The sequence below is a fragment of the Vigna umbellata genome, chromosome 3, assembly GCF_029865625.1.
Source record: "Vigna umbellata cultivar VRB3 chromosome 3, Vumbellata_1.0, whole genome shotgun sequence".
Taxonomy (NCBI): Eukaryota; Viridiplantae; Streptophyta; class Magnoliopsida; order Fabales; family Fabaceae; genus Vigna; species Vigna umbellata.
The window spans coordinates 28,828,336-28,854,601 of NC_142167.1; the positions used below are offsets into that span (position 1 = coordinate 28,828,336).

Genomic DNA, 26,266 nt, shown 5'->3' on the forward strand with positions numbered 1-26,266 from the left:
TTATTTCGAAAAATAGAGAAGCCGCCTTTTAAATTAACCTATCACAGTTATATTTTATCAGCACAATAAAATTTTGATAATAAAAATATAAAATTAAAATAGTCTGTCATAAATCTATTTTTAGTATTCACATTTTATTTTTTAAGTATCATGTTTTCTAAAATCAATTTTACTAATATTTTTAAAATTTAATCGTTTTTTAATTTGATATTTTCCTTTAAATTTAACCATTTTCTTAAATTAAAACAATTATTTAAAATAAAATTATAAAATTTAATTATATTCTTTATTATCGTAAAATGAGATTTTACTAGTAATTTATAATGTGTTTCCAAATTAAAATATTTTATAGTATTTGAATTACAAATCACATTAACATTTTTTTTTTCTCAAATAAGGTTTAGTGTTAAATTTAAGAATAAATATGAGTTATCATTATTATTTCAATTTCAAATTGAGTTAGATCGTTGGTATTAATACTATTAGAAGAAAGAAAAGTTATTTAAATTATTATTGATTTCAACTCTCAAGTGATATGAAATTATTGGGTGTATTAGATAAATTATAAAGAATAGTTTTATTAAACCTATTATAAATAATTGAATATAGAAATAAATAAATTTATTAAAATTAATATAAAGAGCTTAAAGATATAGTAATTTAAATAAATAAATAAAAATAGATTGGATTGGGTTAACCCATATTTTAACCCTTCAAATTGACAGATTAAATGGATTAAATCAAAACAAGTTGATAAGTTGAAATTCCGGGTGTTTCACCCTACATCTCTAATTTTCCTAAAATACCGCTAATTAATGAGGTGGTTATCCAGTAATTTTATATTTATTGAGAAATTTTGTGTAGCATTGAAACCTTACACCCCATTTTCCCTATCAGGAAACATGTGCCCCATGCACCTTATTTCTCCTATCACAAAACATGCGCCCCCTACACCCTATTTCTCCTATCACAAAACATGCACCCCATTTTTCATCTAGGTTTAAACCCTCAGACGGTCCTCATATTTGTATGGGAATCTCAGTTGGGTCCTCATATTTGAAATTGTCTCAATTGGGTCATAATATTTGTAAAATTAAGCCCATTTTACCCTATCCGTTAAGTTATCCCAGACGGCGTTAACTTGAGCTGACGTGGTGCACACTTTAAATGTTGATGAAGCAGTGCTATATTACGTGGAAATTTTTTTAGGTGAACAGTTTATGATATGGCTCAAAATGTAATTAAAAATGTTAGAGATTCAGAGTCTTCATCATCCTCCATCGTCTTCATCTTTCCTTTTGAGCCTTAGTTATTCTCTATCATTTTTTTTCTTCTTGTTTTGGGCAACGGAGGCATAATTTTGATGTGTGGTCAGGTTAATCCTCAAGGTTTTTTGTCACACCAGGGTGAGTTTTCTCTCATTCTCCATTCCAAAGGGGTCGTAGGGGGTAGGTTTAATTGAATCTTAAACAATGCTATTGTAAGAAAAATCAATTTGTATCAATTGAGGTAGTTTGCTTTATTTTCCTTCAACCCTGCGAGTTCGCAGAGTAGAGACTTTTGCTGGGGCCTTTCACTTTGTTCTTCTCTTTTTGGGAGCAATGGCTTAAGTGGGTCTTCCTTGTCAGAACCTGGATGTCAAACATAGAAGAAAAAAAAAGGGATTTGTAGTTTTTTTGAGTCAGAAAATCCGACGCTTTTTGGGTTCAATTTATATCTATTTGATGGGGTTACCTGATGGGGTTATCGAAAATTAGAGTTGTTGGGAGGGGATGCAGTAAAAAGGAGCTGAAGACCTTTCTATAGCAGTAATGGATGCTTGGCCAGAAGAACTACATCCTTCACCACTTAAATTAGATATTAGGTCACGGCTGACCCATGGCTCACCAATGTGAACAAAAATGAGCTGAAGACCTTTCTATAGCAGTAATGGATGCTTGGCCAGAAGAACTACATCCTTCACCACTTAAATTAGATATTAGGTCACGGCTGACCCATGGCTCACCAATGTGAACAAAAATAGGTAATATATGCAGTATAACTAATAAATTTGACTTGGATCCACCATCTTTAGATATATCTAGATTCAATTCCTTGATCTCAACTGTAGATTTTGGAGTCTGCAATGTTCAATAGAGATTCCCAGTGAACAAAAAAGTTATAATAAGATTCAAATGGAAACAATAATAGAATCAAGTTTAAATTTAAAAGTAGTCGGTGTGAAACCTATTTTATTTATACAACTTTATGGAGATGAACACCTTCAGAACCAGATCAGTCACACAAACTAATAAATATCTTGCAATATTGCCCACAATCATCCACTTCCCCCTGCCTAAAGCACGATATTTCCTAGTTTTCTTCTTCCTTGGAGTTTTATCTAGAGGCCTCAAAACAACTTCTAGGTCACATATTAACACTTGTAGCTTGGGATCCTGAGACATGAAACCTACACCAAGTTTAACCAAGGACTGGCATAAGCTGAGTTTAATTTCACCAACAGAAACAGATTCAACAACACCCTGTACTTCTCGGGATTCATCACTTCACATGCACCATTACAATGAAGATTCATATTAGATTATTATGATGGAGTTAGCAAACACGTGGACGGTGGTGATTAATTTTCTCAATCTTCTTTCTCAACCTCTGCGGCTCTAAAAACTCCAAGGCGTAAATGAACGAGTTAGTGGGGTTGTAGGTGGCGCCCTAGTAACACAATGAAAAATAAAACATTAGAGAAATTTGAAAGCTTTGAGAAAAATAAAAAGGGAAAAATTAATTAAATCAGAAAATTGAAGAAAATTAAGAAAGAGATTGATAAGATATGGAAATTAGGAAATGGAAAAAAGGGATTCTGAAATGGAAAAGGGAAAAGATGAATATGAATTAGGAGACTAATTGCTCCATCCCTTTCAGCTATATAGGTTTTGCTTTTGTTAGACCCTTCACCACCTTCCTCGTTTAGCTTATTAGTGTTGGGTGTTGTAGTATGGAATGGATTGGGGCTGATTTGATTTTTCTATTTTGCTAGTTTCGGTGGAAGTGCTACACGGTGGCTAGCAAGGTTCTGATGGTTGGGTCACGGTCTTGTGTTTGTCTTCTCTCGTGTGCCACATCAACCACTATTAATTTAAATAAAAAAATTCCACATAATATAACATATTTACATCAGTTGAAATCCGATGCAGGCTGAATCGGTTATGGACATCCGATTCAACGCCATCGTATTTTCATATCTGATTCACACCAGATCAACCATTACAATTCCTCCTAACAACTTGAAATCCAATCTTCTACGATCATTACATCATGCTATAAAATTGAAGAACACATCAACCTTTGGCAGCGAAAAACGATGCAAAAATTGGGTGGTTGCACGAAGCAGAGAAAACCAACTTCAACCTCAAAAGGAAGAAGACGAAGCTCCTTGTTTGTGTGTGCCTGCAACCATGCAACCAAAGTCTAAAACCAAAACAAACAAATCAAAGCGAGGATCGAAAGAGAGAATGAGATATTGTACACCACCTTCGTGAAGGAGTATGGACGAACAAGAAAATGTTGGCTGCAGTTCTCTATGCTTGTGGTTGTAGTGCGACGAAGGTTGGTTGTGTGCATGTGTGTGTTGCGAAGAATGGAGAGAGGAAGAGGAAAGTGAGAGGGAGGGGAAGCGCGAGGAGGAAGGTTGGTTATGTGCATGTGTGTGATGCGACAATGGAGAGAGGAAGAGGAAAGTGAGAGGGAGAGGGAACCGCGAGAAGGAAGGTTGGTTGTGTGCATGTGTGTGCTGCGAGAATTGAGAGAGGAAAAGGAAAGCGAGAGGGAGAAATGAGATGCGAGAGAAGAATATATGTGCACACTCACAACGTTCAAAAAAGAATCTGTGACCATTTTTTCGTTTTTTTAATATTAAAAGCTTTTTAATTACGGAGTAATTTAGGCATTCTGCAAAAATTTAGAGGTGTAGGATGAAGGGGTTGGAGATACAGGGTGAAACACCCTGAAATTCCCAATCTAACCCTTTCCATTTTGGACGAGTAGATGGATTGGCCCGTCAATCTAGTTCATTTTTCCACCCCTATGTAATGTTAAAGAAAATATTAAAATGGAGTAAAATTAGTTTGATAATTCCTTTTAATAACAAAAGATTTAAATCATTGAATCATCCTCGTATTTGTAGGAGAATCTCAAGTGGATCCTCTTCATGAAAACGGTATCAATTGGATCCAAATTTTTGAAAAATTGAGCCAATTAAGCCCTTTCTGTTAACTGATGATAGACAACGTTAAATTGTGATGACATGGTTCACACTGAATATGTTGATGTAAAAGTGTTTTATTATGTTGATCTTTTTTTAAAATTAAGAGTTTTTGACGTGACAAAATTCCAAGGAATTTGTTCCTAATCCAACCTTTTAGAGGCTCATCCAGATCTGGTCAAACTCCCTTCACCACCCACTCCACTCGGCTCACTCCCCAACCTCCACCCATTCCCAATCCCTTCCCTCCAAGGACCAAATCCTTCTTGCAACAATCACTCTCTACTGGACCTCCTTAATGAAGACAAAAAAATGGTATCATTGTTGTAGCCTAGGGCATTGTTTTCGTGCTCGTGCGCCTACTCGATTCACCCTCCGACATGAAGGAGAAAATAGTTGTCGCTATCTCCAAAGCATCAACCGTTGAAAGTGCCAAGACTGTGCTCCTCGTAGAGGGTTTGCTTCTTTTCAACCACATTCTCCAAATACTGGATTCTGGAAGCGGATTCGCGATTGCGAAATCAAGCATCGCACTTCAACCATTGAGTCTTACCAAGGACAACGCTAGAGTGATTGGCTCACGCGACGGATCTCGTCTCTGCTAGAGATTTTCCATGCTGGCACCCCTGGCGTGCAGGTCTCCGCAGCCGCCATGTTACGCAACCTTGCCGCTTTCACAGAAATTAGGGACAAATTTAGCGGAGGAGAATACAATGGTGGTTTTAGTCGCCATGGCTTCCTCACAAAACAACAAAACCATCGTCCTTCACCGTCTTCATCTTCCCTTTTTCCCGTAAGGTATCTTCATCATTCACAAATCAAAATTTAAAATAAAAGAAGAACAATGTCGATGGTAGAGTTTGGAAAGCTCTAAGACCGTCAAGCATCACCACCAACACTTTTGTTCGTGCCTTCATCGCTCGTCATTGCAACGATTGGATCGACGAGGTTGTCGGTGCCGTCAACGCTGCTCTCATGCGCAAGTCACCATCGTGACCAAGCAAGGGACATCACTCCTCCTCACCGGCCAAGAGCGCCGCCGCGAGCCACTATCTTCATCCTCTCTCGCGTAGACCTTGCCTCTACTGAACCAGCCACTGTGACGATCATCAAGCTCGGCCAAAGATACTTCCACTGTTGATTCTTTCTCCTCTTCATTTTCCCTTTCATTTTTCCCTATTCCATTTTTCGTCGATTCCTTCTCCTTACCATCCCTATCTGTGTAGTTTGTTTTTTTTATGAAAATAAGTTTTGGGGTTTTGTTTGTACAGGTCTGTGTACGCTTGATGGAGAAGGTGAATTTGTCTTGGCGGCTTTGAAAGGTGAAGTTTAAGAGTTGTGTTTGTGAATGTGTAGGATTCGATAATGGTATAATAGGGGTTTGTGTGTGAACTGTGTCTTTTTTATGTTTTAGGTGTTGTGGAGGGTTGGTGTGTTGGTGATAAGAAACGTGGAGGAGGTTAGGAAGTGAGTGAATGCAGTTGGTAGAGGTGATATCTTATGAGTAAATAGGGATAGGGAAATAGAGAGTAGCATGATCTCTGATTCAAGGTTGGTGCATCTGCTTGTTTTTCGTTGCTATGAAAAATTTTCTCTTTGATGAAAGTATTTGTCTCCTCTGTTATCTCTTTTTTCACAGGCTAAAGCTAGGAGCACTTACAACTTCTGCAATCAGCCACCCTATTTCCTGCTCCATTTCCTCTTATGGCAACTAGTTAAATATAACGTAGACCTGTACATAGTTGAGACGAAGATGAACGAGACATTCCTCAGGTGAACAATTTTGTTATTTTGCCTTCCACAAGTTCTTCTTTCCCAAGACGAAGAAGTACGAGAAATTGTATGTGAGGGACCCCTAATATTTGGCAATCAAAATAGTTTTAGCCTCCACATGGAATTGATGATTGCAAAACACATTACCCACTGAATTGAATATACAATGTCGTAAAAAAAATTACCATCTGTTCACGCTGTCTGTGAAAACTTAACGGAGAGAGCTTAATTGGTTCAATTTTTCAAAAATTAGGACCCAATTGAGAATGTTTTCATCAAGAGGACCCACTTGAGATTTTCCTATAAATACGAAGACGATATGAGGGTTTAAACCATAACAAAACAGTAAAGCAAAGAGGAAGAATTTTTGCACACTAAGGTATTAAGGTTTAAAATGAAAAAATAATGTAAATATGGGTTAAATTTCAATTTTTAGATTCAAAATATGTTAATACAAAAAAGAAACGAAATAAAAAATTGCTTGAAAATTAAAAATATATATCTTCCTACAAGAAAATTTTAGATTTTTTAAAAATTAATAAAAATGAATGATTTTATGAAAAGATCCTTTGTGCCTTACGTTATCTAATAACTCGTATCTATGTCAAGAAATTAGAAAAATATATAAATAACTTTTTATCAAATTCATAGAATGAGCTTTTGCCTTTCAAGAAAGAAAACAAAACATACAAAGGACCAAAATTAATTAAAGGTTGTTTATCACTATAAAAAGAAAAGAGTTTGAGAAGAAAAATGTTTTTAGAGACCTCATACAGAAATTTGTGAAGTGAGTTATAAATAAGTTTTCTAGCGCAATTATAAAATTTAAAGAATATATAAGATGTAAAGAATATATTATTTAAGATCTTTTTGTATAATGTCTTATTATCATAAATACTTTAAAAAGTCACTCATAAAGTTGCCATTACCAAAAAGATAAATGAAAAAGTTTAAAAGTTAATAAAAACTTATAAAACAACAGGTTGCAAGTCCAATTACTTCACCACCAATAACAAAGTCAAATGTTAACATGATATGTTCAAAACCTATTTGGTACAAACATTAAGTGATGTAAATGATTGATTCTAAACATATTGTCTTGAATCCACATAAGTAACATCTTCCTCACTACTTTTGAGAAACATTATAAGTCTCCATTCAAACTTCGTCTTTTCATAGTCTTGCACTGAACATGAAGATCCAACATGAACTCCTAACATGTTACTTGACCTTGTTGAATAATCATCTACAAATAAAAGTTACATTTTTACCATACATGTATATTATCACTTGTTCAAGCAAATGAAAACATAGTTGATTCACCAAGTCCAAAATCAAATCCATGCATGAAAGACTTGTAAAATAATTCAACTAAACAAAACAAAACTACAAAATAAACTCAAAAATGTTGAAACACATGTACTTAATAAATACACATCAAGTTTTTAAGTTATCTAAAAATAGACATTTTGGTAAGAAATGAACTTTAAGTCTAAGTCAAGCTTGCAAAACTGACTTGATGACATTTTGTTAAAAGGTAGACTATAAGTTTAACTCAACCTATAAAATCAGCTTGTGAGGTGAGGTTTGTACTTACTTATATACTATAAATTCACTTTATCTCTAATCGATGTGGAATCTCCAATATCTCTCATGTTATATATATATATATATATATATATATATATATATATATATATATATCTAAAGCATGAGACCTAAATATTGATTAATGGTCTGGTAATGGCTTGATAACAGATAGCACGATAAGTCCAACAAACAATAAATCTCTAACTCATAATTTTAATACCATGTTAAAAAATAGGCTTTATGTTGTAAAAGCTGATAATAAAAGAACAAAGATCACGAACAAAGGATTTCTGAGGTGTGTAGATCATTGTCCTTAAGGACTTATACACATTGTATTGTGCAAGCCTCCCAGGATACAATAGAAACTTCTTAGAATTTCTGAGGATTTCAGAACTAGCAAGGATCTCTAAAAAGAGAATAAAATAAATCTAAAATATTTTTAGGAAAAGAAGAAAAGAGAAAGTATGAAACCAAGAGAAGATAGAATGAGAGAAGAATGATTTATGATGATCATTTTGGAGTGAATGAAGTGCTCTATTTATTGAGATCATGGATCAGACCCATGACCTAAAAGATCCAAAATATCTATTAGAAAATTGATTTTTTAATAAAATAGGAACGTTGCAATTTGAAAGAGACGTTGGCAACATGCATCTAGGAAAAAATCTCCAAGGTAAAGACTTGCAGTTCAAGCTCATAAAAATCTTCTGCATTTTAGGAAACATATCTTTTACAATTTTATATTAAAAAATAATAGCAATCCTCCACATATTGCAAAAGATAAGAAATAATGAATAAAAGAAAGAAAAGAAGAAAAGTCTAAAAGTTTGGGGTTTTATAAGATGTAATGCATCATAGCTAGTATAACAAGCTATATGAACTAGTCCTAGATTGAGAAACTTAACACACAATATAATTGGTATAGCAAGCTATATGAACTAAAGATACTTGAGTGTGTTAGAGGTTTATCAATCACAGTACACCCCCACAATCCTTGTTGTTATCGCTGTGATGCGCTCACTAGGTCATGCGCGTGTCTGGTATTCATGAGTGCTCTAGGGGTCATTGTAAGATCTCATGCAAACGACCCCACTTGACACTCATATAGGTGATTTCATCAAGTGTATGTTGCAAATCATACACCACCCATAAGGGATATGAAGATCATTAAAAACTTTGTTTGAGTTCAAAGTTTAACCTCTCAATAATGCAGTCTCTAACACTTTCACACACACACCATAGGAATGGATATATTTGATTTAAAATCAAATTAGTGTTATTAGAACTAACAAGTGACTTGTTTTTACCCATATGAACCTTATTCATGGGATCTCCAATCACAAAGGTTGGGTTACCATCACATGTTTGTTTGTCAATGGCTTAAGTCTCATTCCCCTTGATGTTTCTAAGATCATATTTCTTCCCAAGGGTTTTGTCAGAGGATCTGCTAGATTCCGTTCTGACTTCACATAGTCAATGGAAATAGTTCCACTCTTTAGCAATCGCTTCACTAAATTGTGTCTTAATTGTATATGTCTATTCTTTCCACTATAATTCTTGTTTTTAGCTATAGCTATTGCCGATTGGCAATCACAGTGTATTGAAATTGATGGGGTTGGTTTCATTCCTATTGGAATGTTTACTAAGAAGTTTTTCAACCACTCAACCATCTCAAGAGCGATAAACTCAAATTTCATTGTTGATCTTGCAATAATTGTTTTTCTAGTTGATCTCCATGTAATCGCATCACCCCCAAGTGTGGATACATAACCACTAGTAGATTTTGTCTCATCTGAATTAGAGATCTAGTTAGCATCACTGTACCCTTCTAGTATAGCAGGAAATCCACTATATCCAATGACATAATCCATTGAACCTCTTAAGTATCTCATAAGCCTAGAAAGTGCATCCCAATGTCCACGATTTGGACATTGAGTGTACCTATTTAGTCTACCTATTGCATAAGCAATATCAGGTATAGAAACGCTCATCAAGTGCAGTAAGCTCCCAATTATCTAGGCATACTGAGGCTGAGATAATGATTCTCCTCTATTTTTAAGGACCGCGATATTCCAACAACAGATTTTTAACACTCTTTTGACAACGCCACGTGTCGCCACCTCATTGGTTTGTTTAAATTTTTTTTTTTTAAAACCTATGACCGTAACCCTTATTTTTAGTGAAAATCCTAAAATACCCCTTTCCCTTTCTCTGTTCCATTGCCTTTCCCTTTCTCTGTTCCATTGCCTTTCCCTTTCTCTGTTCCATTGCAAAAGGTCCGTTCTGTTGAGAGGACGAAGGTCGCGTTTCGTCTCGCTTCGTTCCATTTGCATCCTGTTGTCTCCGGCCAGTTTGGTCTCCTGTTATCGTGCGTAATGGGAAGTTCCGGTGACGATTGTCCGACGACTAAGGTAAGTGGTTTTCCATTCGATGTCGTAGCTTGGTTATTCGGTTTGGGCATCACGTAGCATGGTTATTTGATTTGGGTTAATGTTTGGGGTTCGTATCGTTGTGTTGTGGTGCTTGGGTTATTGGGTTTCGTTGTTTTGATGATTTGATTTTGGTTTATGCAGTTGAGTGTTCGTCACTCTTTTTCGACAAAGTATATATGTACTTTGAACGAACGCTTAACAAAGGAGCATCGTTCATTGATTGCGACAACTCCATTTGCTTGGTTTTTAGATGTCAATGTCAATGTTAAAGTAGGTAGAAATATAGTGAGTGAGTTATTGGGTAAGTGGGACGACTGTAGTAGTGGTTTTATAGTTGGGAATAAAGTATTGAATATAAATGAAAATGATATTTATTTAGGGTTGGGACTGAGTACAGATGGTGCAAACATTAACTTAAAGGAAGAGCTGGGCAATAGTGAATGTGTGAAATACATAGGCAAAGGAACAAAGGAATTGAATTCAATATACAAAATTCTAATGCGAAAACAAAAGAAGAAGATTCCTTGTTCTCATTTTTGTAGCCTTTACCTCCTGGTAGGGATAAGTGAGATTTTATTTCCAAAACGTAGCGGGAAAGTGTTTCCCGTAATGTTTAATGTTGTTGACAACTTAAGTGCTTTGGGTAGTTATTGTTGGGGTAGTGTAGTTTATCGTTTTCTGTTACATAGTTTGTGCAAAGCTTCTCAAGGCTTGAAGAAAGGAAAAGGTATTTCAAACGTTTACGTCAACGGTTGTGTGTACATGCTGCAGGTAATTAATAGTATTTGATGTACTTACTTAAAATGTTATTTGAATTAAGTCTGTTACAAGTTAAGATGATTTATTTGTCGTAGGTATGGTTTTTTGAGCTGTTTGTTCCACCAAAAGGTCCTATTGATAAATTTCCACGAATATTGCATTGGATGAATATAAGTGTTGGAGACAAGTTCGTTAAACGGTGTATGGAGACAGGTTTGGTAAGTTGTTTGTTATCGAAAGTTTTGTTATGTTTTCATATATTGACCAAAGTTGTGTAATGTGTAATGTGTTGTTAAATTTCAGGTTGTTGACGATGTTTATGGTGGTCCTTCAACGAAGGATAAGGAGGAATACAGACCAACACCTAAAAGAAAGGATGCTAAACCAAGAGGAAAGAAGAAACAAAAAAGAGCTCGCAGAGAAACTTTTATGCGTGCCTTAGAGGAACAAGAATTTCTAATTGAAGAACTTAAAAGGAGGGTTGCAACTTTGGAGGCACAATTGGCTGAAGAGAAGGCAAGAAGGCAAAATAAAGATGACGTTGGACAAAGTGTGCCTCGTACAGAACCATCTGTGAACACTGGTTTTGTATCCCCTACTGACATTGACGGAAATAAACAACCTTTGAAGACGTATGTTAGGGTTGGATCACGAAGGCGTTACAAGGGAAGAGCACTTAGGACTCCATACACCGGGACCGTAGCGCTTAGAATAAAAAATGAGTGATCTGTGTATTTAGTTGATTGAAAATGTTATTTGGAAAGTAATGAAAATTGTAATCATTGTAAATAGATTAAGAAAACAATGTTCAATGTATCCGATTTGGTTCAATGAAATAAAATTTGAGTTTTGGTTTGAATTGGTCTCATATTTTAGGCACTTCTGCAAGTGAAGAAAAAGTGACTTTTAGGCACTTCTGCAAGTGTCTGAGGCCTGTGCAGGTGTTCCAGTGGTGGGAGAGGGTGGATGGTGATGTGATGTGAGGCCAAGGAGTGTGGGGTGACCCCTCATGAGTTGGAGGAGCAAGCTGTGCAAGGAATGAGTGAGAGTGTTCAAAAAGGGCTCTGGTAATCGTTTACAGGACCCCTGTAAACGATTACCCGAGAGAAATTTGGAATTTGTACAGAAAGTCCAACACAGGTACTCAGTCAGGTGAACACAGGTCACCATTGGCAAAAAAAGTGACTTTTAGGCACTTCTGCCCCTGTCTGAGGCTGGTGCAGGTGTTGCAGTGGTGGGAGAGGGTGGGTGGTGATGTGATGTGAGTCCAAGGAGGCTGAGGAGACCCCCCATGAGTTGGTGGAGCAACCTGTGCAAGGAATGAGTGAGAGTGTTCAAAAAGGGCTCTGGTAATCGTTTACAGGACCCCTGTAAACGATTACCCGAGAGAAATTTGGAATTTGTACAGAAAGTCCAACACAGGTACTCAGTCAGGTGAACACAGGTCACCATTGGCAAAAAAAGTGACTTTTAGGCACTTCTGCACCTGTCTGAGGCTGGTGCAGGTGTTGCAGTGGTGGGAGAGGGTGGGTGGTGATGTGATGTGAGTCCAAGGAGGCTGAGGAGACCCCCCATGAGTTGGTGGAGCAACCTGTGCAAGGAATGAGTGAGAGTGATCAAAAAGGGCTCTGGTAATCGTTTACAGGACCCCTGTAAACGATTACCCGAGAGAAATTTGGAATTTGTACAGAAAGTCCAACACAGGTACTCAGTCAGGTGAACACAGGTCACCATTGGCAAAAAAAGTGACTTTTAGGCACTTCTGCACCTGTCTGAGGCTGGTGCAGGTGTTGCAGTGGTGGGAGAGGGTGGGTGGTGATGTGATGTGAGTCCAAGGAGGCTGGGGAGACCCCCCATGAGTTGGTGGAGCAACCTGTGCAAGGAATGAGTGAGAGTGTTCAAAAAGGGCTCTGGTAATCGTTTACAGGACCCCTGTAAACGATTACCCGAGAGAAATTTGGAATTTGTACAGAAAGTCCAACATAGGTACTCAGTCAGGTGAACACAGGTCACCATTGGCAAAAAAAGTGACTTTTAGGCACTTCTGCACCTGTCTGAGGCTGGTGCAGGTGTTGCAGTGGTGGGAGAGGGTGGGTGGTGATGTGATGTGAGTCCAAGGAGGCTGGGGAGACCCCCCATGAGTTGGAGGAGCAAGCTGTGCAAGGAATGAGTGAGACTGCTGAAAAAAGGGGCTGGTAATCGTTTACAGGACCCCTGTAAACGATTACCCGAGAGAAATTGAGAATTTGTACAGAAAGTCCAACACAGGTCATCAGTCAGGTGAACACAGGTCACCATTGAAAGAAAAAGTGACTTTTAGGCACTTGTGCAAGTGTCTGAGGCCTGTGCAGGTGTTCCAGTGGTGGGAGAGGGTGGATGGTGATGTGATGTGAGTCCAAGAAGGCTAAGGAGACCCCCCATGAGTTGGTGGAGCAACTTGTGCAAGGAATGAGTGAGAGTGTTCAAAAAGGGCTCTGGTAATCGTTTACAGGACCCCTGTAAACGATTACCCGAGAGAAATTTGGAATTTGTACAGAAAGTCCAACACAGGTACTCAGTCAGGTGAACACAGGTCACCATTGGCAAAAAAAGTGGCTTTTAGTTTTACAGACAACTGCAGTGTTATTAAGTGGTATTGGTTAGTGTTATTGGTTAGTATTAAGTGGTATTGGTTACTGACTTTTACTCACAACTGCCATGGTATTAAGTGTATCATAAATTGAACATTACATAATAAATGTCGAGAATTGAGGAACCATTGTGAAACTAAACAACTTCATTTTATTAAATACTTCAAATGATCAAAGGAGGAACTGGATTACATAGTTCTTTAAAAAGCAGTAAAGAAAGCCTAAACAAGCAATTTTAAGTCTCAGGATTGTTTGCAGAAGCACTTGGCAAGTGTTGCAGTTGTTCTTCAATGTTCCCAACACGCGATTGCAACGCATCAAACCTTGTAGTGATGACCATGTCCATGTTTCCAAATCTTGTTTCAAGGGCATCAAATCGAGTTTCAAAGGCATCAAATCTTGAACCAACAAAGGTTTGTAGTTGTTCTATGCGGTTGATTACATTATCTAGTGTTGTAGATGAACTGCCTTGTTCATCATGTTGTCCTTGATTCTGTTGACCTTCTTGTAAGGGGGGATGGGGGGCATTGCCTTTGGGAACCCATTCTCCTTCATCATTTTGCATATAACCAAATGATGCTAGAACTTCATAACCAATTCTTTGCTTGAACTTCAGTTCTGAAATGGGATAACTTTCAGTAGGCACTTGAAAGTGTTCCATGAAGATGGTTATCAAATGTGGATACGGCAACTTTGCGTTCTCCCTTAATGCTCTTTTCATCTTATATCTAATAAGATGTCCCCAGTTAATTTGAATGGAATTGAAAAATGCCCATAGCAGCATAATATCCTCTTCAGATGCCTGACCAATATTGGTTGCACGAGGAAGTAATACTCTAGTGAGAACGTAATGAAGTATCCTTGGTTGAACCTTCATTTGCCCCGCTAGTATTCTAGATTGTATGGCTGCATCATCTCTACACACTAGTTGCCTTGCAGTGACAGAATCGTATTGTTCTTTCCACTCATCTACAACTTTGCCTTCGTAGCAAACACCCTCAGATGGGAGATTAGTCAGTTGTTGAAAAAGATTAGGGCTGACCCTAATTTTGACCCCTCTAACTTCGCTTCGAATAACCCCCGTATCAGATATTGACATGTTGCTATAGAACACTCTGACTAATTGTGGGTGGTAATGTCTTCTTAAACACACAAATTCAGTCAGCCCAGCTTCGTGTAATATGTCATAGAATTGAAAATTTCTTCCTTGAAAGTATTCGTCCTCTAGATACTTACTATCCAAAATTTCCCGATTTACGAAATGTTGGGCATATTTCTCCTGTTGCTCATCCGACGAGAAGAGATCATTGGTAGGCGTAGGAGGGGATGACGATGGTGATGGGGTTGGACTCCGGCGACGGCGACGTCCACCAACGGAAGAAGATGCCTTTTGTTTCTTCGTTCCACGATCAGCCATTGTATTTCGTTTAGGGTTTTGCACTGAGAGAAGACAGGTTTTGGAAACGAATATGAGGAAGGATGTGTTTTGGGCGGTTACGAACACGATTGCAAGTTATACACGTTATGCAGTGGGATAAATAGGTTTAATTAACTGAACACAGTAATCGATTACCAGAGCCTCGTAATCGATTACAATGGCCTCGTAATCGATTACCAGAGCCTCGTAATCGATTACAATAACAAATACTGGTGTGGTCATATGCATCACATACATTCATTAAAGGAATTTCATCGAAGACCATTTTAACTTTCAAAAACATAAAAAAGTTACAAAATAAGCAGCAAACAAGTTGTATATATCAGTTGATGTTGTTATCGAAATTGTTATGTACAGCTGACAACAACGACATAAATCCAAAATGACCCATTTCGGTATCTTGTGATAGTTGGATAGTGTCCGCTTCAAATTGTTCACGGTGATCACATTCAAGAACATTACTTGGTCTTTCGCCCTGAAACAACACAACTACTAAGTTAAACATAATTGATAGACTAAAAACTATGTAATAAATATTTTGACCGTAAATAATGACTCACGCATTGTTCGGTTGGTGGTGTTGAAGTGTTTGTCAATGAAGTTGACTTTCTTCTTTTGGTTTTTTTCTCAACAGTGGACTTCAACCTATTTGTGCGTGGACGTCCTTTTCGCTTAACAGTTGCAGGACTGTGTACAAGGACATCAGATGTTCCAACTGGAGTAAGTGGTATTGACGTGCATGCACCAGTATCGTATCTTAGTTGGCCTGCATCACTGATGATGTTATTTGTCATGGAAGAACTGAATCCAAATTTTGTACCCAAACAACTAAGTTCTTTTTCCAATTCAGTACTAGCTTCCTCAGACTCACATGCAACTTCAGCAATTTCATAAAAACGTTTGCACAACAGTTTGTATCTTTGCATCCGTGGTTCATTTGTCGAATTACTATACGATGCTGTTATTAGTGTGTGTCTTCTTCGAATGTTTTTGCTCCAGCGCCTCAAAATGTATTGTGAGGGAACACTGTAAACATCTTCTTGGCCAAATACCAACAGGGAATGGCGACATATAATTCCTCTAAACTCAAAGAGGTGGCAAGAGCAAGTGGTTGTCTGTGTGATGGGATCAAATTGAACTTTGTAAAATTTATCCGGTACACGATTACCCTCCCACATTCGTTCCTCTTTTACAGTGTAAGTGTTCCACAAGTCCTCCTTTAAGGTGTCTTTGATGAAACAATTCATCCTTGAACGGAATTCTGTTTGGACCTCCTCAAACTTTGCATGTGTGTATTCCACTTGAAATTGTCTCTCAATTGGTGACTGAGAACCACATGCAATAGTGGTGTTCATGGAGGAGAAGTCGGCTTCTATTTCCTTCTGCGCCTTTACCCTAAGTGCATTGTCGTATTGGACCACAAACTGTTGAAGTGTTGTTGTAGAATTGATAAATCCATCAAAAAAGGCATTCATTCCCTCACTTCTCTGAGTCGTAGACATGCCTGCCCAAAAATCTTTTTTCAAGTAACACGGGACCCATTTATGTCTCTCTTCGTACAAATTACATAGCCATTCATTTTCCTCCAATCCATGTTTGGTAAGTAGTTCCTTCCAACCATTTTCAAATTCTGTTGGACAAACACAATCATATATAAGCGCATGTAGTTCGGTTTTGATAACGGGATTATTTCTATACCCGTGCAATTTTTCAGGCAACTTCTTAAGGATGTGCCATAAACACCACCTGTGCCTCGTATGAGGAAACACTTGTTCAATAGCGTTGGCCATTGCTCTGCATTGGTCAGTAATAATACCTTGAGGAGTCTTATTACGCATGCATCTTAGCCAACATTGGAACAACCAGACAAATGAGACAGTGTCTTCCGAAGACAACAATCCACAACCAAGTAAAATCGAGTATCCATGATGGTTAACTCCAACAAAAGGCGCAAATGGCATGTCGTACTTATTTGTTAAGTAAGTGGTGTCAAAGGAAACAACATCACCGAATTCTTCACATGCAGCACGACTTCTTGCATCAGCCCAAAACACACTACAAATTTTATTCCCTTCATCCAGAGCAATGTCATAGAAGAACTCGTTATTTCTATCTTTCATTGACGAAAAGTGTCGTAGGAGTGCCTGACCATCACCATCCTTACATAAAGATCTTCTGTGTTCGCCAATGTAGTTTCGAGCGTCCCGCTCGACAAAGTCCATGTTTTCATATCCCCCCGCATCGTTGACAATGCTAAGGAAACTCTTATTTAACCTAACTCCAGCATCGTCGTTGACCTGCAACGTGTGTTTTGCATGCATGCTTAACTTTCTATTGGCTGCAAATAGTTTGGAGTTATTTGGACAAAGATCGTGGTTGTGGTCCAGAACAACGGTCCTTATAAACCACTTGTCCTCCTTCTTTGCAATGGTTATCCCAGCAGGACATTGGTTAATTTGACTTGGAAGTGTTTTTACCACTGGTTTGACCGAAGACACATATTTTCCCTCCCTTGAACAAACTATTCTGAGATAGTAGACGTTGTTGTCTTTATCTTTTTTAGAAGTCCTAGTCCGCACGGCAAACCCACGTCTAATGGCGTAGTTTGTGTAAAAAGTTTTAGCTTCAACCATTGAGTCAAAACACATATGCACTGTTGGGTCAATCTCCATTAAACTTTCATTGGGCTCATCAACATTGTCATTATAGTCATTCCCTTGATCCCCATCCATTGTGTGCGTTGACATTAAACCCACCTTTAGAGATAAAACAAATTATATTCACTCTTCACACTTACCACTATGACCACTGGCAACTACAAAAATAATGAAAATAAAATCTTTTCGAAGAACTTATTTAAACGTACCTTGGTGAAAAATGGTGTGCCCTTTAATGAAGCTCAGTGGTCCTAACCAACCTCATCTTCTACATTTAAGTCCACCATAAATGATTCTTATGTGCTTCTCACCAACCCTCCGAACTTCGTTTTGTCCCTTCTCTTTAATGAACACCCTGGTACGTTGTCTGTAAGTGCTTGGTCAATGGAAATAAGTGTGAACGTTGGATTCTAACGTTGGTTGTTGACGCAGCTGTGTATTCCCGCCAAAGGTCCAATTTTTTGCTTGTGAAACACGTATTTGGTTATCCTGTGAAAGCATGCATTGATGGTTGTCAGCATAAAGTTTCTCTCTCCTAACCCCAAATCAATGCTTTTCACTTTTAAAGGCTACCCATCAAGTCAGACTATCTCCCCACAATTAATGTAACTTGATTTCAATAAGTTAAGTTAATGGAAATAGATATAATATTAATATTTTTTTGGGTACATTGATTTCATATAATTTCATCGTTCACGTACTTGTATTTCAATTTCGGGGAGAGAAACCAATTGTGTAGGCTTCAATCAGGTGACAGTAACCCGATTACCATTGTTTAGTTGTGAGTGACTTCTTTAATCATCCTAGTCATGTATCGTCCTTAACCTACAATTTTTATGTGGACAGGAAATTTCTGCATAATCATGGATGCATGGGAAGACCTTGTTTATGATGATGATGTCCTTGAATCGTTTTTGAAAAAATGTGATGCTTCCGCAACGCTTATTCCTGGTCCTGCAGGTAACATCCAAGCAGCTTTCATGAATAGGACGGGAACAGAACAACCGAAATCGACACAAGAATTTGCTCGTGATGTTGCTGACGCAACCTATGAACGAGATTTCAACTCCAATGCTTGGAAATGGGCACAGATGTTTATTGAACACCACGGTACACTGAATCTCATACACGCTTCCAAGAACATTATTACCTTGAATACTTGTAATTTGTTTTAATATTTTTTTATCATAGGTCTCGTAAAGGATGGAAAATTCGAGAACGTTAACTCCCTACAAGAGGCAAAATCAGCTGAGGTCCTTCCATTGGTGGTTTGCATATTGAAAGAGTGCAAGCCCAATGGGTTGGGAGATATGCAGTTGACTCTTAAGGACCCAACTGCCACGATGAAGGCTTCGTTGCATAAGAAAGCTCTTGATGATCCTGAAATTGCACAAAATATCGCAGTTGGTTCCGTTATCATACTCAATCTTGTAAGCCATCAAATTTTTACTTAACTACCATAATTATTTTATTGGTATTTAAGTGTTATTCTTCTTACAAATTCCGTTTGTACATTTAGGTCCACCCCTTCACTGCATTTAGGCAAAACCACTACCTCAATATTACGCATCGCTCTATAGTGAAGGTATTTCCAGCTGAAGTTTCTCCTCCTACAATTGACCTTGTTAAGGAGACAACAAAACCTGTCATTCGACTTCCTATGTGGGCAGAGAAGGAACTCAATGTGGATGACATCCTCCGCAAATTTGTCCGTCCATCTGACCAACCATCGACGTCCAATCAAGCAGACAACCAATAGTGGGTTTAGGATAACTGTAATTTGATATGAACATCATTATAAGTATTTCATGGATAACTGTAATATTTGAAACGTACAATGTATCATTTTGTTGTGTATGTTGTGTAACTGAATCTCTATTAATGGTGTGTTATCATGAATTTATTTATGTCAAACAAAATGGTGCCTAAAAGTAAGTTTATTTTCGAATGGTGACCCCTGTTCACCTGCTTCAGTAGCTGTGTTATACTTTATGTACAAATTCCAAATTTCTCTCGGGTAATCGTTTACAGGGGTGCTGTAAACGATTACCAGCCCCTTTTTCAGCACTCTCACTCATTCCTTGCACAGCCTGCTCCAACAACTCATGGGGTGTCTCCCCACCCTCCTTGGACTCACATCACATCACCATCCACCCTCTCCCACCACTGGAACACCTGCACAAGCCTCAGACAGGTGCAGATTACCATAAAAGTCAGTTTTTTTTCGAATGGTGACCTGTGTTCACCTGACTGATGACCTGTGTTGGACTTTCTGTACAAATTCCCAATTTCTCTCGGGTAATCGTTTACAGGGGTGCTGTAAACGATTACCAGAGGCGTTTTTCAGCACTCTCACTCATTCCTTGCACAGGTTGGTCCACCAACTCATGGGGGGTCTCCCAAGGCTTCTTGGACTCACATCACATCACCATCCACCCTCTCCCACCACTGGAACACCTGCACAGGCCTCAGACACTTGCACAAGTGCCTAAAAGTCACTTTTTCTTTCAATGGTGACCTGTGTTCACCTGACTGATGACCTGTGTTGGACTTTCTGTACAAATTCCCAATTTCTCTCGGGTAATCGTTTACAGGGGTCCTGTAAACGATTACCAGAGCCCTTTTTGAACACTCTCACTCATTCCTTGCACAGGTTGCTCCACCAACTCATGGGGGGTCTCCTCAGCCTCCTTCGACTCACATCACATCACCACCCACCCTCTCCCACCACTGCAACACCTGCACCAGCCTCAGACAGGGGCAGAAGGGCCTAAAAGTCACTTTTTTTTGCCAATGGTGACCTGTGTTCACCTGACTGAGTACCTGTGTTGGACTTTCTGTACAAATTCCAAATTTCTCTCGGGTAATCGTTTACAGGGGTCCTGTAAACGATTACCAGAGCCCTTTTTGAACACTCTCACTCATTCCTTGCACAGGTTGCTCCACCAACTCATGGGGGGTCTCCCCAGCCTCCTTGGACTCACATCACATCACCACCCACCCTCTCCCACCACTGCAACACCTGCACAGGCCTCAGACACTTGCAGAAGTGCCTAAAAGTCACTTTTTCTTCCAATGGTGACCTGTGTTCATCTGACTGAGTACCTGTGTTGGACTTTCTGTACAAATTCCCAATTTCTCTCGGGTAATCGTTTACAGGGGTCCTGTAAACGATTACCAGAGCTTTTTTTCAGCAGTCTCACTCATTCCTTGCACTACTTAGTCCCCCTACTCATCACGGGTAACTCCAACCTTCTTGCGTTCACATCAATCACCAACACCCATCTCCCCACTCGGAAATTGATCAAATCCTTCGCATTAATTACCATTAATTTTAGTCAAAATGCTCTCGTACTTTTCAAATTTTTATTATAATGCTGCGTTCATTTTTCAATCGCTAATTTTGTCATTATAACAAACACAAACGGAAAGTAAAAACAATTCATTTAGAAATCCGACCACTATTCTTATTACAAACACATACTGTACATTGTCAAATAACATTAGGTACATATTTCAACATCTTATACATGTCAAAATTGTCAAATAACATTAGGTACATATATGAACATGTTATACATGTCAAAATTTGATAATTTCTTAGCAATCCTAGACAATGCCGTATAGATGTAGGGCTTCCATTCTGCTAGTGTTCTCGTTGTCCAGGATCCAGTCACACACATATTGCTTTCTAATCCCAAGCAGCTCCTCCTGAAACCAACATTTTCCACATTACAAACCAGGACATACAACAATATTATCAAACACACAGTTCCAACTTACAGTTGTATATTCAGGCATGCTTTTCCCGTTGTATTTTTCATCTCCATCCCAGATTTCCATTGCTTTCAACATTATTACTCCACAATCATGTCTGAAATAATATACCCACAACATCAGATTACTTTTGCCCATATACATCACAATATCGTCCGGCACTACAGTTCAAGAAACTTACAAGTTTGGTTGGGATGGGATATTTGCTTGTTTAACTGTCAAAGGAGCAATACTACCTTCCGGTATATTCATCAGGATGCAAAAAAACCGTGCCATATTTTCAGCCTACCAGTTAACAAAAACAATAAATACTTAAACAATGCAGGGTTATGTCATAATCACACGGTAATCAACAATGAAAGATGTCGAATCTTACAACGGCTGTGTCTATCCTTTTGCGGTCTCTGATCCCCTTCCCCAATGAATCGATCACAAAAATCTCCATTGACCTCAACTTCACTGAATAACACCACCAGTGATCATCGTGGACAAATGGCAGAAACAACTACAAAAAATATAAACAATTTCAGTAACACATTTACAACCAAAAGTCGACAACATTTGGAAATTCAAGGTTACTCACAAAGTCCGCCGTGGGTAATTCTTCAAGTCCAAAATGATCGGAACGGAAATAAGTGTTATAGTTATGAAGCGTGAATACATGCCGATTCTGTGGACGTTTCCTATAATCTGTAAGAATATGGTGCTGTGGACAATTTCAAAATCATCAATAAAAATTCGATCAAAAATACTTTCTTCAATCATAAATATGACACAATATCAAATTTTATTTACCGAGTATAACGGACTAAAATGAAACCTCTTAACAACACCGGACAACCTTTTCTCAAAGTACATAAAGACCGTACAAGCAAATAACACCACCTACACAATAAAAAAATTTCACATTACTAAAATAAACTATAACATGAAACACAACCAAATGTGACAATACTAACCATGTTATCAACGTATTTCAGTGGGGCCAAAGTGTAAATTGAAGTCGTGCTCAAGCTTTGGCCAATTATCTCGCTTACAACCCTAAACATACAAATATTACTCAATCACAAACAATACATATTCCTCAACCACAACTACAATTCATACCACATACCTGTGTACGTTCATCTCTCTGATGTTGACTGCTGTATACAATTGGTTTGCATCAACACTAGTGCTTGGATCACCAACAAAACTCCGCAATGGGGGTATAGCCAATGGCACCACCTCTGGTTCTCCTTCATCAGCATCATCTTCTATTTCAATAAAATTAATGTTACCAACAGTTTCATCATCCCCTCTTACTTCAGCATGTGCACCTAGGGGGTCATCAACTTCATTTCCATAACCTTCTTCTTCTCCCCCAACTTCAGCATTCTCCTCACCTCCAACTCCATGTCCATCACCTTCTTCTTCTCCCCCAACTTCAGCATTATCCTCACCTCCAACTCCACCCCCAACCTCTTCATCAGTGGCACATGCATCTTCTTCGTGAAAGATTGGAGTTTGATAAATTTCAAATAGCTCCCTAGTCAAAACTCCAATCTTGGCATTCAATGCTCTGATATGTTCGTTATTTTTCCTCAATCTCTCCTCCGCACCTGCTTCCCATGCCCCGTCATCAGAGCTTTCTTCTTCATCATCGTCTTTGTCAACCTTCGATCCTTCACCCAAGGATCCTTCGTCATCCAAGTTGAAAGCTGCACTGATTTCCGGCCTATGACGATCTTCATTTCGTATATACCACTCCATATTTAACTGCACCAATAGCACACAACAAATTCAGACAAAATACACAATCCATTTTAACATACAAAATAACGAAAAACAAAACACTTACATCTCCGGTCATAAAAATATTTTCAATTTTTTCGGTCCTTGATTTAAACGGGAACCATCTCATTATGCGCGGGAAAAACCGGTGCGAAGGATGACCATGCAAAGAGAGTCTCTCAACCGCCCAAGCCTAAAATATCATAAAATTATTTCATCAAACATAATTCACAATGTTCTGCACTACATCAAAATAGTGAACTACATATCATATTACCTGCAAGACTGCCACATTGCCACTGAGAGTGACTGACTGGGGGATACCTGCTCCCATAATTTTCTTCTTACATTTATTTAAATTCTCTACAATGTGTTTATGTACACCGGTGCACCAATCATATAGACACAAACGGTCTAAGTCATCTAACACTCCAAAAGGCATGTTACAAACATGCCTTGATTTCCTAGGGAAATAGAAAACAACCAAACAAACTAATATATATAACCTACACACTACATCGACTTCAATGTTTTTATCATGAACAATGACATTAAACATGTCTGTCAAGTCCTTCAAACTGATGGTTTTTGATTTGAACATTTCACCAACCAATCCACCAACTACTTCATCAAAGGGAATCTCTAAACCACCTATTTCTAAACCTAAGCTCATCAACACATCAACAACTCTAAAGGGCACCAACTTTTGACTAACTCTAAAACTGTTATCATTTCCAACCCACCTGCTAACCATAACCTTCAATAATTTTAAATTCACCTCCACAGGGTTATTAATATTCACACACCACATAAATGGTGTCATCCTAATCCGATCCACATGACACTGTCGGAGTAAACGATTCATTTCAATTATGATCGATGAATCCATCGAGATAAGAAGTCGCCACTACAAAAAAAATCATAAAAATTTATTACTAACTACAATCCGTAAGATAATTAAATAATATATAAACAAAAAATTTAATTTTTTTCTTACACTTGCTTTTTTCCCTTCCATTGCAACGGCCCTAAGAAGACAACATTCCACACTCAGTTATATCATTCAACTTAATGAAAAACTAAAACACAGAGTAAAACACAATGTCAGGGCTAGCCCATTTTTACTTACACCAAAATGTAAGGGTTTCAACGCACGTTTTGAAGAAGGAGGAGAGAACGAAACCGAGGATGGAAGCTTCGAACACGGCAAGAGAACGAAGGCTTCAACGAACGAGAAGACGGACACACACCGAGAGAGAAGACGGACGACAGAGAAGGCTTGAACGAACGAGAAGAAGGAAGGCTTCAACGAACGAGAAGAAGGAAGGCACCCTAAACCGCGAACGAACGAGAAGAAGGAAGGCTTGAACGAACGAGAAGAAGGAAGGCACCCTAAACCGCGAAACCCATATTTTGTCAAAATTTTTTTTAGAAAGCCCAAAATACCCCTATGACCGTAACCCCTTCTCTGTTCCATTTTCAAATTACTGAGCCAATAGGAAGCTGCCACGTGCACGATGTCAAAACTGTGTTAAAAAAGCGTTGTTGGAATAACATTTTCCTATTTTTAATTAATTTAGAGTTAACATCATAAGGGGTGCTCACGGGTTTGAAATCAAAATACCCAAACTTCTTAAGAAGTTTCTCAATGTATTGTTCTTGGGATAGTAATATATTATCTCCCTTCTTTATGATTCTAACACCTAAAATTACATTGGTTTCACCCATGTCTTTCATTTCAAAATTTGATCCTAGAAACAATTTAGTTCTAATGACAATCTCATTGCATGTACCAAAAATTAAGATGTCATCCACATACAAACATATAATGACACAATGACCATTTTCAAATGGGTTAAATATGTTTTTAGTCCTTAAACTATTGACCGTTTCTGGTTTTCGTCCCTCTTTCAAAGTAAGGTACAATTTGGTCCTCATTCTTTTCGAAACGTTCGTTTTAGTCCTCGGAATTTTGGTTTTAGTCCTTATTTTGTTGCTAAATGAGGACCAAATTTTTAAACGGTGTTAGTTTTCGAGGACTAAAACGAACGTTTTCAAAAAGAATGAGGATCAAATTGTACCTTACTTTGAAAGAGGGACGAAAACTAGAAACGACCAATAGTTTAGGGACTGAAAACATATTTAACCCTTTTCAAATTTAAAGTACACATATTTATCAACATCATTAGGTGAAAAATCATCACATAGCAATACATTATCAAGTTTTTCATGCCACTGTTCTAGTGCTTGTTTCAACCCATACAAAGATTTTAAAAGTTTACAAACTTTATTCTTTTGACTAGGTACAACACACCCTTCAGGTTGAGTCATATAAATTTTCTCCTCTAAATCACCATTCAAAAAGATAGTTTTAACATCCATCTGGTGTATCACTAGTTTATGGAAAACTGCTAGAGCTAACAACACTCGAATGGAGGAAATCCTAGTCACAGAGGATAAGGTATCAAAATAATCTATGTTGGGTGTTTGAATAAAACCTTTAGCTACTAATCTTGCCTTGTACTTCTCTATAGATCCATCAGGATGATACTTTTTTCTTAAAGATCCACTTACAACTAGGGATGACAAAAAAACTCGTGTCCGCGGGTATCCATGGATTAAACCCATTGTGGATAATTGGTACCCACAGGTAATAAGTACTCGTGGGTAGCGGGTTTTTTAATACCCGATTGTTATCGAGTCGGGTTCGGGTATTACATTATCCGTACCCGCGGGTACCCGCTACCCGCTAAAAAGTTGAAGTTACCGCTTTATCCTTAGTTTAAATTAGGTTTTCTGATTATGTTCTGCTTCTTTTCGTCTTACTACATCTGTTGTGTCATGCCTCTTCGCAGATCATGTGTGCCTCTTTGCAGCTCAAACGAATATTCAAAATCTTTCTCTCGACCAAGTCGTAGTGTACTTCTAAATTTCTCCTAGTTGCCTCTTTTTGGTATGGTTTTGGGTTTGGGGATGAGATCGATTTCTATGTTTTTTTTTTCTTTTGGGTTTAGGTTACTTTGTGTTTAGGGGTTTCATAATGCCTAGTAAATATTGCTTAACTTTGTTTTGAAAATATGAGTGTTTAAGTTGGAATATTCTCATAGCAGCTGAGAAGCTAGAAGAAGCTGAGAATCAGATGGCACACTCATGCTTTGGGCCACTAATAGCATCGACAC

At 38.1% G+C, this 26,266-nt stretch overlaps 3 protein-coding genes and 1 long non-coding RNA gene across 4 annotated transcripts; 1 reads left to right on the forward strand and 3 right to left on the reverse strand.

Annotated features, from left to right (window-relative positions):
• Window positions 1–10,093: 10,093 nt before the first annotated feature.
• LOC148202184 (uncharacterized) lies at window positions 10,094–11,553 on the forward strand. The gene is made up of 3 exons (XM_088110641.1): window positions 10,094–10,824; window positions 10,908–11,030; window positions 11,116–11,553. Exons 1-3 carry the CDS (start codon window positions 10,189–10,191, stop codon window positions 11,536–11,538), a joined length of 1,182 nt encoding a protein of 393 aa, XP_087966767.1. The 5' UTR covers window positions 10,094–10,188; the 3' UTR covers window positions 11,539–11,553.
• A 3,649-nt stretch (window positions 11,554–15,202) lies between these two features.
• LOC148202185 (protein FAR1-RELATED SEQUENCE 5-like) lies at window positions 15,203–17,627 on the reverse strand. Its single transcript, XM_088108567.1, has 2 exons — window positions 15,441–17,627; window positions 15,203–15,355 (listed from the first exon to the last, which is right to left on the reverse strand). The coding sequence occupies exons 1-2, from the start codon at window positions 17,625–17,627 to the stop codon at window positions 15,203–15,205; spliced, it is 2,340 nt and encodes a 779-aa protein (XP_087964693.1).
• A 3,498-nt stretch (window positions 17,628–21,125) lies between these two features.
• LOC148202186 (uncharacterized) lies at window positions 21,126–21,565 on the reverse strand. Its single transcript, XR_015785188.1, has 3 exons — window positions 21,496–21,565; window positions 21,321–21,411; window positions 21,126–21,248 (listed from the first exon to the last, which is right to left on the reverse strand). It is a non-coding gene; the product is annotated as an uncharacterized LOC148202186 (long non-coding RNA).
• A 660-nt stretch (window positions 21,566–22,225) lies between these two features.
• LOC148202187 (uncharacterized) lies at window positions 22,226–24,396 on the reverse strand. Its single transcript, XM_088110595.1, has 5 exons — window positions 24,085–24,396; window positions 23,365–23,994; window positions 23,155–23,280; window positions 22,429–23,072; window positions 22,226–22,355 (listed from the first exon to the last, which is right to left on the reverse strand). Exons 1-5 carry the CDS (start codon window positions 24,103–24,105, stop codon window positions 22,226–22,228), a joined length of 1,551 nt encoding a protein of 516 aa, XP_087966721.1. The 5' UTR covers window positions 24,106–24,396.
• Between the last annotated feature and the right edge of the window lie 1,870 nt (window positions 24,397–26,266).

Bases quoted from the DNA above. Each gene is read 5' to 3' on its own strand.
- LOC148202185 (XM_088108567.1), bottom strand. From the start codon at position 17,627: ATGTCAACGCACACAATGGATGGGGATCAAGGGAATGACTATAATGAC. The intron at 15,356-15,440 runs GTGAGTCATTAT...GTGTTGTTTCAG, and splicing joins CACCACCAACCGAACAATGC to GGCGAAAGACCAAGTAATGT.
- LOC148202187 (XM_088110595.1), bottom strand. From the start codon at position 24,105: ATGGAAGGGAAAAAAGCAAGT. The intron at 23,995-24,084 runs GTAAGAAAAAAA...TTTTTTTTGTAG, and splicing joins TGGAAGGGAAAAAAGCAAGT to TGGCGACTTCTTATCTCGAT. The intron at 22,356-22,428 runs GTATGTGGTATG...TTGTATGTTTAG, and splicing joins AGAGAGATGAACGTACACAG to GGTTGTAAGCGAGATAATTG.
- LOC148202184 (XM_088110641.1), top strand. From the start codon at position 10,189: ATGCAGTTGAGTGTTCGTCACTCTTTTTCGACAAAGTATATATGTACT. The intron at 10,825-10,907 runs GTAATTAATAGT...TATTTGTCGTAG, and splicing joins GTTGTGTGTACATGCTGCAG to GTATGGTTTTTTGAGCTGTT. The intron at 11,031-11,115 runs GTAAGTTGTTTG...GTTAAATTTCAG, and splicing joins GGTGTATGGAGACAGGTTTG to GTTGTTGACGATGTTTATGG.